Source organism: Ipomoea triloba, chromosome 15 (assembly GCF_003576645.1).
Source record: "Ipomoea triloba cultivar NCNSP0323 chromosome 15, ASM357664v1".
NCBI lineage: Eukaryota > Viridiplantae > Streptophyta > Magnoliopsida > Solanales > Convolvulaceae > Ipomoea > Ipomoea triloba.
The window spans coordinates 3,346,002-3,358,337 of NC_044930.1; the positions used below are offsets into that span (position 1 = coordinate 3,346,002).

At 31.7% G+C, this 12,336-nt stretch overlaps 1 protein-coding gene across 1 annotated transcript; it reads right to left on the reverse strand.

Moving 5' to 3' along the window:
- Positions 1 to 7,471: 7,471 nt before the first annotated feature.
- LOC116006122 (calmodulin-binding protein 25-like) lies at positions 7,472 to 8,516 on the reverse strand. Its single transcript, XM_031246399.1, has one exon. It carries the CDS (start codon positions 8,376 to 8,378, stop codon positions 7,686 to 7,688), a length of 693 nt encoding a protein of 230 aa, XP_031102259.1. The 5' UTR covers positions 8,379 to 8,516; the 3' UTR covers positions 7,472 to 7,685.
- Between the last annotated feature and the right edge of the window lie 3,820 nt (positions 8,517 to 12,336).

Sequence of the window (12,336 nt, forward strand, 5' to 3'; positions counted from 1 at the left end):
GGCCACATAATTGCTCTAAGACGTGACCTCAGGCCCTACAAAGTAGAATCTGTTACGCAAACATAAATACCCAATAGTCCTCAGATGATATCCTTTATTTTATTTTATTTTAATGTTCAATTTATTGAACATATTTTAATCTATTACTTGTTTGGTTCAAATACTTTGCTCTACGAAGGTGTTTGGCAGATGGAAAAGTTTGAACTTTTTCGAAAAAATTTGCTTTAAGAAAAAATTTATTTTTAATCTTATGATTATTAGGGTGCTGTTAATTGCATTTCACGGATTTCAAAACTATCAATTTAGTACCGTAATTATTCACATTTTTTTTCAATTTCAATTCCTCCGACCAAATTACTGGCGAAAAATAATCAAAAAATTTTAATAATTAAAATAATTAGGGCAATTTAGTCCTCCTCCTCTTTTCTTTCTTCACCATTTCTTAGCTATTCTTTTGAGTTTAGTATTTATCATAGGTGAAGAAATCAGTGCATGACAAGAAAGGATTGTTGAGAATAGAGTTAAGAAAAAGTGAGTCAATAAATGAGATTGGGACTTCCATATGTCACCATTGACATGGTCTTCTCTTAAAAAGATTCTCACGTAACTTGGGGATTACACATTTTGTTTAATTTTTACAAATAATCTTATAGATATATATAATATAATATAATATAATATAATATAATATAATATAATATGTTCGAAATCTTACTTGAAAAGACTATAATATAATCCCTAAAAAATTAAGCAGCTTCAGAAGAGATAATCAAATAATTGAATCATAATTCTTGTCAAACTCATGACTTCCTACTTGGAAGAATCACTTCATGTCGCGTGACCACAAGGTGTTTGACTTAAAATATCTTATATAGTTTCATGACCAAAATTATTATCAATCAAGGATAATTTGCCTATCCCAAACTCTTCTTTTTCAGCTTTAGATTAGAATAATGTTTGGCTTCTTAAAATATTCAGCACTAAACGTTTTTGGTTATTATTTAATTAATTAATTAATGTATGACATAGTGCAATTAAGAAAGTTGGGATGGGTGGGAGGGTGGGAAGTAACATAAAATAGTCAGTCAAAGTCAATCTAAAATAGACAAATCAGTACACTCAAGTACAGCTAACCTTTCTTCATTGTTCATTTGAAGGATTCAAACCCCAAAAATGGATGACTCCTATTTCCTCAACTGATCGAGTAATATTGTAACAGAGTCAATAATATATACCTTGTGGTCTAGTGGCACTCGATGTCTCAATTTACATTCTCACATAGATGATGAGTTCGAACCTTAGTGGAATCAATACTACATTGTAATAGTCAGTAGTACTAAAAAAAATAGATTATATTTATTTATTAGTGAACAAGCTTGCGAGGGCAGCTCGTTCTAAAACTAGTCTTTCTAATTGCTTTACTTCTTTACATCATTGTATTGAACATTTGTTTTCATGAAGTTGTTTCGTGTTTGGTTTTCAAAAATATATATATATATTTACTAAAACTTATTACAATTAGTAAGTAATCCGTATTTTTTATTTCAATTTCTATTCCAATGCTAGAAATGAATGCTACATAACATTTTTTTTATTATGTCATATTGTGTTATTGACAACCCAAATTTTGAGGTTTTCTTTGATAGATTAGTATGTTCTTACTTTTACATAGTCAATTTTANTTTTTTTAAAAAAAAAAAAAAAAAAAAAAAGAGTAGTCAAACAGTCTTCATCAGAAGCCTCAGGTCAAAGGCCACATAATTGCTCTAAGACGTGACCTCAGGCCCTACAAAGTAGAATCTGTTACGCAAACATAAATACCCAATAGTCCTCAGATGATATCCTTTATTTTATTTTATTTTAATGTTCAATTTATTGAACATATTTTAATCTATTACTTGTTTGGTTCAAATACTTTGCTCTACGAAGGTGTTTGGCAGATGGAAAAGTTTGAACTTTTTCGAAAAAATTTGCTTTAAGAAAAAATTTATTTTTAATCTTATGATTATTAGGGTGCTGTTAATTGCATTTCACGGATTTCAAAACTATCAATTTAGTACCGTAATTATTCACATTTTTTTTCAATTTCAATTCCTCCGACCAAATTACTGGCGAAAAATAATCAAAAAATTTTAATAATTAAAATAATTAGGGCAATTTAGTCCTCCTCCTCTTTTCTTTCTTCACCATTTCTTAGCTATTCTTTTGAGTTTAGTATTTATCATAGGTGAAGAAATCAGTGCATGACAAGAAAGGATTGTTGAGAATAGAGTTAAGAAAAAGTGAGTCAATAAATGAGATTGGGACTTCCATATGTCACCATTGACATGGTCTTCTCTTAAAAAGATTCTCACGTAACTTGGGGATTACACATTTTGTTTAATTTTTACAAATAATCTTATAGATATATATAATATAATATAATATAATATAATATAATATAATATAATATGTTCGAAATCTTACTTGAAAAGACTATAATATAATCCCTAAAAAATTAAGCAGCTTCAGAAGAGATAATCAAATAATTGAATCATAATTCTTGTCAAACTCATGACTTCCTACTTGGAAGAATCACTTCATGTCGCGTGACCACAAGGTGTTTGACTTAAAATATCTTATATAGTTTCATGACCAAAATTATTATCAATCAAGGATAATTTGCCTATCCCAAACTCTTCTTTTTCAGCTTTAGATTAGAATAATGTTTGGCTTCTTAAAATATTCAGCACTAAACGTTTTTGGTTATTATTTAATTAATTAATTAATGTATGACATAGTGCAATTAAGAAAGTTGGGATGGGTGGGAGGGTGGGAAGTAACATAAAATAGTCAGTCAAAGTCAATCTAAAATAGACAAATCAGTACACTCAAGTACAGCTAACCTTTCTTCATTGTTCATTTGAAGGATTCAAACCCCAAAAATGGATGACTCCTATTTCCTCAACTGATCGAGTAATATTGTAACAGAGTCAATAATATATACCTTGTGGTCTAGTGGCACTCGATGTCTCAATTTACATTCTCACATAGATGATGAGTTCGAACCTTAGTGGAATCAATACTACATTGTAATAGTCAGTAGTACTAAAAAAAATAGATTATATTTATTTATTAGTGAACAAGCTTGCGAGGGCAGCTCGTTCTAAAACTAGTCTTTCTAATTGCTTTACTTCTTTACATCATTGTATTGAACATTTGTTTTCATGAAGTTGTTTCGTGTTTGGTTTTCAAAAATATATATATATATTTACTAAAACTTATTACAATTAGTAAGTAATCCGTATTTTTTATTTCAATTTCTATTCCAATGCTAGAAATGAATGCTACATAACATTTTTTTTATTATGTCATATTGTGTTATTGACAACCCAAATTTTGAGGTTTTCTTTGATAGATTAGTATGTTCTTACTTTTACATAGTCAATTTTATTAATTTTCTACGTCAAAGTTGAAAATGTTTAAAGTTTCAACGAAATTAAATTACGTTAAAAACTTTTAATTTTAAGGATTTTCAACCATATTCTTTCAACTGCCAACGTGCTACAAGCAAGAACTATAAGATATAACTTTTTTTTTTTTTATTACTCCGTAATATTATGAGGAAGGTTCACAATCACTACTTGAGAGTGTGCATTAAGTAAAATTACCTTGTGACCCTATGTTGTCCATACTAATTGGCTCAAACTAAGAAGGCTAATAGATTGTTCGAGTAAAATTTGTAACTTTGTGATTACCAAGTCAACAATGTGACTAACTTGATTGGTGTAGCCCCCTCTTTAACTATAACTTTGATTTAAAGGGAAAGTACGTCAATAACCGCTACTTAAAGGTGTCATCTGGGTGAAGCCCTCCTTGTGATCTTAACTAGAAAAATGACCATACGAAGGTAAATCAACGTAGATTGCATATAGATAATCAACTCAAATAAAAAAAGGCTAATAGACAATTTCTACATAAAGTCAAATTTGAAACATTGTGATTATCAAGTCAACTACCGATTTGCGGAGCACATTGGTATGCCTTCCTGAGCACATTGTTGTTTCTTCCAGAACACATTGTTGTGCCTTACGTTTTTAGATCGTAGGTGTTATATATATATAAAGAGCATTTGATCTTGAATGAATCACTAATTATTAATTTTAGTTTAATATTGTGATCGTTTATGATTTGTGTTAAAGACCATGCATTAAATTTAGTCTTTTTAATAAGTATTTCATAATTTTCTACCCTACAATACACATTTTGCCTTTTCAGAGTTCCAATGCACATTGTCCATTCTTCCAGAGCATACATTATAATGTCTTACAGTGCACATTATTGTGCTTTCAAGCTTTAATTGAATATTGTGATCTTTTATTAATTGTGTTTAAGATCATATCATGTATTAAATTTAATATTTCAATAGTTGTTGCATTTTTTTTTTGGGCTTATAGTGCGTATTTTTGCATTTCAGTGCATATTGTTATGTCTTCCAAAACACATTGTTGTGCCTTTCAGTGCACAATGTTTTAGATCGCGTATGTGGCAATTTTTCTTTAAAGAAATAGTTGATCTACGACTAAGATTTCACCGCATATTTTACCTGTGACATTCATCTGACCAGAACCTAAGCCTATATGTATATCCAATAACAATTGCGTTTCAAATTTGATGTTCTCTTAGAAAAAATGATTGACTTTGAAATCTATTATAAAAAATAATATTACCAAAGATTAATATATTCTTCTTATAATTGACAATCTTTATTTTTCAAAATTGATTTTTTTTTTTACCAAGACTGCTTCCAGTTGGGAAACAGTTTGCCCTTTCGAATATGCATTTTTGACCATTTTTCTAAATCATAAATATTTGATTTTTTTAATAATGATATTCAAGTCAAGTTTATCCCCCTTTACCATTTCTCCCTCAATTTATATATTTATTTATTTTACATTTTATATGTAAAGTAATACGGAGTAGCAATTGAGTTAGGCACGTGAAAGTATTCTAGAAGATGGATGAATATTACGAAAGAAAAGTCTTTTTATTAAAAAAAAAATTGAATTATGTTCTTGAAGAACAATAAATCATTACATCGTAGAACATGCTTGATCCACATTGTAAGGTGAACTACTTTATACATATTTTTTTTATTATACTGAAAGTTTATTTTTAGTATACCACTTAAAAAAGAAATTATACTACATTTAAATGAACATTCGATTTAATAAAAGTAAATATTTATTGATAATCCACATTCTAACGTGGACCATGTTCAACCGTATAATTTTCGAATAACAAGTCTTAGGAATTAAGTATCCACCTAATAAAACATCTGTTATAAACAAACAAATAAATAATAAATAAATTAATTAATCGGAAAATGGTTGTTAGGGTATATTTTAGTAGAATTTATAAATAATTTACTAGGGGTATGAGATGTTGTTAGTAACAAGTTACATTATTATATAATTTATAATATTACAAGTTGGAAATTAAATTAGAAGGATTTTTTTATGGGAGAATTAGAAGGATATTTTATGACTAAATAGTTTGGGCAACTTCAAGTATTTTGTAATTTAATGATATCTCTGTGGCTCTCTTAAATGAGAGGTCACATGTTCAAACTCCTGTAGAGACATTGTGCTTTATAGAAAATATCATTTAATTCTCAAAAAAAAAAAATCATTTATGTCCAAAAGCGGTGACCCAGTTGGTGGAGAAAATTTTTATAGTGCAGTTTATCACATGATTTATGAATTGAATTTCTCTCAAAATATTGAGTAGTCTCATCAAATTTTTAAAAAATATTTTATTGAAAGAATAAAACAAACTGACTAAAAATTATAACCCAGGGTGTGTTTGGTTCGTACATGGTAATCGGAATCGGTGTGGGTATCAAATACTTGGTATGAGTAATGGGTCTTTTTTGCATGTTTGGTAGTAGGGTGGAATGAGAATTATTATTAATAGTTAGGGAAGAAAGAAGGAAGGGGAATGAAACCCTTATTTCATTAGGGCATGGATTTTCCAATTAATGAGGTATTCCAAATCTATAGTAGTATTCTAAAACCTATCAACCACACAATAACAATCATTTTAATATACATATCTTATGCCTAAACCTACCAACCAAACGCACCCCACTTTCTTCTGAATCAATCAAATAAACCGTATAAACATTTATATCATTCTACCTTACCAAATAGTCCTTATCACACAATAAAATAAAATGAGAATTCATTCAATTCTCCCCTAGATATACCTATGTTGTCTGATGGGTTCATCAGACAATAACACAATCAACTCTCACAATTTTCTTTTCTTTTTTATTTCAATGTCAAGAACAATATAATAAAAAATATTGTATTCCTGATTTAGTATTATATTTGCTAGTATAAGTATTACATTTGTATATTAACTTGATCCGACCCGACACATTCCACGGATAATAATACGTGAAACGTTCTCACACAAGTGTGACCCAAAAATAATTGTTTATTCTATAGTATTATTACAAGCAATATTCGTATTTACCATTATGACCGATTTTTTTGTCCGTTGTTAGTATAATAAAGTGATGCATACAATTCTCCTAAAAAAAATGAGGGATACAATTACATTCAAATGTAAATACATAATAATGCATTTTGTCTTAATTTGTACTAGTTAACTATGAGTAATGTAAATTAATTTATATTCTTATGATTCTTTGCCGCCTGAGGTCACAAGTGAGTTTCGCCCAAAATAAACCTTTGATCATTGCGGATTGGACTTCTCCATGAATCAAAGAATAATGTATTTTGTTTTTCAACCAAAAAAAAAAAAAGGAAGAATGCATGAAGATACGTCAATACTGCTTCATGCTTATCTAACTATTGGTTTTATTGACAGAGGAGAATCGAAGTCAACTGCGTGACCTGGTAAGCGATATGCCTCAAATCTACTCTCTACTTATTTATATATCCTATTTTATTTTTATTTTTATTATTAATTTTAAAAAGACAACTAAAAAAATAATAAAAATGTCATTTGGAGACTCCCAAGTCAAGCCTCTGCTACACTAACCTAACATGCCATCAGTATACATATATTGGTATTCTTGTAAAAAAAAAACATTTCTTATTCACACGTCATTTCCTTTATTTGAATTAAGAATTTAGACTTAATAGATCAACATATATCTCTATTGTGTCGAACCAAACATAACTCCAACTTATAGTAGAAAGATTCAATCCATGAAATCGACTATCTTAATGTATGTTTAGTCAACTTTAATACCGATAAAAAAATTTAATAAGAAATAAATGCAAAAATACGATAATTTTAACCATTCTATTCTCATCGTAATGATAACAGATTTGAATATTTTCTTATATTTTCGTCAGGATGATAATGAATTTAAGTATTTAGTTAGTTACTTATATTCTCTGGACGCTAATAAGACCTGTTTGGATAGTTGATAATGGAGATGGGGTAAAGTTAAGAATGATCGAACAACAAAAGATTAGATGAGATTCAGATTCTAATGATTCTGCAGAACACAAAATACATACTGAGGACTCCCAAGTCCCTTCCCTCCAACATCTACAAAAATATGAACATTTTTTCCCCATTATACCCTTCCCCTATTTCCCTCCCTAAACTTTTATCCCAATTCCCACAAGGAAGGTTGCCAAACGCGGCCTATTTTAGTTCCTTGGCTACATTACTGTTTTCCATGACTCCAGGGTGGGAAAGCTGGAGAAGAAGTCAAGGTCGAAAGCTGACGCGCAGCTGGCGTCGGCTTCCATCCTCGGCGGCGGCGGAGGAGAGATAAGCGCCGCCGGCTGGAGTAGTGGCGTTGCGGTGGTGGAGCCCACCGTCTGTTTGTTCTGGTCGAGCAAGAAAGCGGAGGTGTCGAGCGTGGGGAGGCAGCCGCCGCTCGGCTGGAGCCGTTGCACGGCGCGCTGCGGCTCCGGCTTCAGGATAGGGGCGACCGGCAGCTGCCCGTTGAACTTGAACCCGGTGACCTGCTGCACCATCTGCCGGAAATGGGCGGCGTCGGCGGTTATGTACGTGGTGGTGGACCGCTTCGCCGCGCGTGACTTCCGCTTCTTGCTCTTCCCGTTCAACGCGCCTCCCACGCTCCGCCGCTTCGACCCGGCCGTCTCGTTCTCCGACCCGCCCGAAACCGTCGGCCCGGAAGCGCTCGGAGTCCCCACCGCCACCATCTCCTCCGCCTTAAAAACCGGCAAAACCGCCGCCGGAGCCTCCGACATCGATTTCTGCAAAACTTTCGTCAGCGCCTCCGTTTCCCGGGAAAACACGTCGGCGAACCAAGGATCAACAAATCCAGGACGAAAAACCCCCCAAGGCTCCATCGCCATCAAATTCTCAGAAGAAGCCATTTCCATTTCCAATCAAAATTAATTAACACTCCATAAAAGAAGAAACTTAGCTTTCAAGTTTGAAGTAGAGAGTGTGATAAGAATGGTAGTGAGATTATATATATATATATATAGAGACAGATGTACAGAGGGAATAGGAGCAGAAATGGTAGTATGAGCAGACGAGCAGTGGCAATAAATAGGGCGGTGAGGGGGTGGGGGTTGGGGTAAACAGGGAAGGGGGGTGGGTGGGGTGAAAGAACGCGTTTATGGGGTCACGCGTCACCATATTTTGTACGGACTGTCTCTCTTTCTCTCTCTATCACAAACCATGGTCTACAATTTTGTTTTGACTGTGTACTCACAAATTAAAATTCCTTTATTTTTTTAATTAAAAAGATATCATAAAATATTTGACAAATACTCAGTAATATATACTCTGTAATTATTACCTGATTGTGTTAATAGATTATGATTACGAATTTTATTAGACATTTTGATTAGAGTATAGTATTTTACTATCGAAAAAAATAAATTTATTAATTGAAACATCAGTAAGTAAATTACTGAAATAGGTAAATATTTAATTTACTAATGGCTAATGTAGTGTTTGTCATAGTTAATAAGTGAATTGTTAAGTAACAATAAAATTGAATGAGTGCTAAGATGAGTTGTGAAGAAATTAAATTTGTAGTGGTGATGCTATAAGTAAAAGGAAAAAAACGTTTTTTTTTTAATTATTTATAACAATAATTCCATACTATTTTGATATTGTACAATTTTATTTTTTTTATTTATAGAGTAATACTTTGGGTTTTCTTTTTATATACAAATTCTTCCCTAGTTAAGTTATGGTCCAGCCGAGCCAATTTCCTAAAAAGATGCATAATTGGTAGTCTCAGCTCAGAAAAAGTATAATTTTAAGATTTTTTTAAAATATTAGTTATATTAAATATTAAGTAGTATGAAGGATAAATTTATGATTAAATGATTTGTCTTAACGTGACAGATAGACACTAGACCTTTTGAGTTCTATGTTTTGTCTTAAGAGAAAAATGAAATATTGCTATGATGAGAGATTGAGAGTGATGTGATATTGATTATTGTAAAAAAAGTTTTTCACTAAATATTGAGTAAAATTTGAATGTTAAAAATGGTTCAAAATTGTTCTAATATTTGTGTATTGAGTCATCTAAATGTGCTTGGTGTTCCTATATTTATAGTTAACATGATTAGTGTCTTTTTCTCCATATAAGTTTTAAGATTTATTTATTAATATATGTTTAAAGTGTATGATTATATTGGTTGATTTATTTATAATTTATGAGATTAATTTCTTCTAATATGTTATAGCTGTAATTCTGTAAATGCTCTAATGGTGGTTTGGGTCAACGCTAAATATTAATTGATAACTTTTTTTATTAGGCAAGAGAGCTTTTGATTTCTTTTGTAAATGCTCTAATAATTGGTTTGAAGTAACACGTTAAACATTAATTGATACAACTGTTTTTTTTATAAGTCAAAGAGCGTGTTTAATGTATTTTTCGAAGAGTTTCTAATGTGTTCCACCAGCTGGCACCTACAAATGCTCTAACGACTCGTATGAGTCAACGCTAAACATTAATTGATACAACGACCTTTTATTAGTTAGAGAGTTTGCTCAATCTATATGACAGAGCTTCCATCGGGTTTCACCTATAAATGCGCTAATGACTAATTTATGCCAATGACATTGTGGTTTAGTGACACAAAGTGACTCTCCTAAATATGAGGTGATGGGTTCGAGCCCTAAATATGTTGTAAATAATAGTAACTCACATGTTTTCTTCAATCACACATTGTTGGTATATGTGTATTTAGCTATTCATTGAGTCTCTAATTTGACAAATATACACTATATGATGCTGTTCAAATCAGTAACATCTTGTTTTAAATAGTATATCAATCAAAACATACTAAAATCTCACTTCTATTACCATATAAAGTATATTTTAAAATTATTTATAACTATACCAGCTGGATTATAAGTGGATTTCTTCAAATTGGATATGGTACCAATTAGGACTATTTGTGTCATGTAATGTATACTGTCATCTATAATTCCCAAAAATCTTCAATATTGACTATTCAACATTCATACTACTAACATTTTGGGAATGATATCTAGTAAAGGAATACAAGGACTGCACAACATATTATGGTATAATTGGGAATCTGGAAACAATGATGCAGTTCAAAATGTAAAACCAAAACTCAAAGGTTGACTATAACGTTGCACTTGAAGAGATTCACGTGCTAGGGTTAAGAATCTTCTTATTTCAATTGCCCTTGACGGGTCGGCATGCAGGGAAAGGATTCCCATGTGTAATTGCCTTCTCTTGAGTGACGGGAAAACTGCAATAGAAAAATTTGTGCGATAGATTTGATCAAGATGGTATTGTCAAGAATCGAACACGTAACTTAACTTTTGACACGAGAATTATGTTTTACTCACTTGGGTATCCCTTCCGGGTGGACCAACGCTACATTTTGAGTATTAAGATGCTGGAGTTAATTATCTTTACCTTCATCCAATAGTGATGATTACTTTTGCAAAAATATTTTTAAAAAATTACGCTATTTACTACAAATCGTGTTAGATGCCAAATAACTTAATGTTTTAATTAACTATCATGATTCAATTCAAGTTGTCTTCCCTTTTGAAACCTTTTTGAAAAAAATAAATAAAAACCTTGACTACATAAAATGTGATTATACCACTCTAATTAGATTTATAAGATTGTTTAAACGTCATTGGCTATCACGCAACAAAACTCACCGTGGCTCACGAAGGGCACATGAAAGATGTTGCATGCCAGTGCCGAGTTCACGGCAGAGGATGCACATGACCGATCAAATAGGACTATCCTAAACAAGAAATATAGCGGCCACCTATCTGTGGCCGACTTCAAGTCATAAGAGTAACGAATTTCATTCATAACATATGTTTAGATTATAATTGTAAATTTTTTCGTAAAAAAAAATGAAAAATAAGTTAGGGTGGGGTATTAAAGAAGTTATGTTGCATAAGTGTGGGGCTAGTGGAATTGCTGTGCATTATGTCATTAAGAAATAAACAAAAATCTAAGAGGTGAGGCTTTTGAGGTAAAGGCTTGAATGTGTTGATCTATCCATTTTTGCCGTGTGGGTCCAAGAATCTTTTTTTCATTTTTTGCTCTTTTTTTTTTTTTCTCTCTCTTTTTCCTCTTACCCCACCGGTCCCACACTTCATGTGATCATCATCAATTAACGCATTCATGCCCCCATCTCCAAGATTTATGAAATTATTATGTAAAAATAAGTACGCCATTGATACTTCAAAAAGAGTTAGTCAAAGTGTAATGGGGATCGGAATAATATGAGTGACGATATACAAGTTTTGTTAATAGTTTTATTAATTGAGTGAGTATAAAATGTTGCACTAAACATGATAAATTATGCTATTTTATACTATGTGCTATAGTAATTTTTGCCCAAAGTGGTTTGTAGGAGGAAGGTCTACGTGACGTCTTTGGGTTAGAGCTCTAGGGCGGTGGTCAGCCGCTTGTCCAACTGTCACCTTGAATTATAAACCTACTAATCAACAGGTCTTATATATTACAACTATTCTGTATGCCTTCTCCATAGAATGGGTAAGTTGGTCGGTCAATAAATAAGGATTATAACCCATAACGTTATTATACCCACTACGTATATTAGTATATAGCATGATTTATTAATTCTTCAGCAAAAAAAAAAAAAAAAAAAAAAAAAAAAGAGAGAGAGAGCATGATTTATTAATAGATCTAACGGCTAAAAAGATGAATAGAAATTAGAGATAGGAGCAGACAGAGGATAAAGCAGAAGCCAGTCTTTCTTGAATGGAAAAGCAATCTACATGTGAACTCAAACTTTTGGGTTAAAAAGAGGGTGCCAGCTGTGACGTCATTCTTCGATGGGCATGACG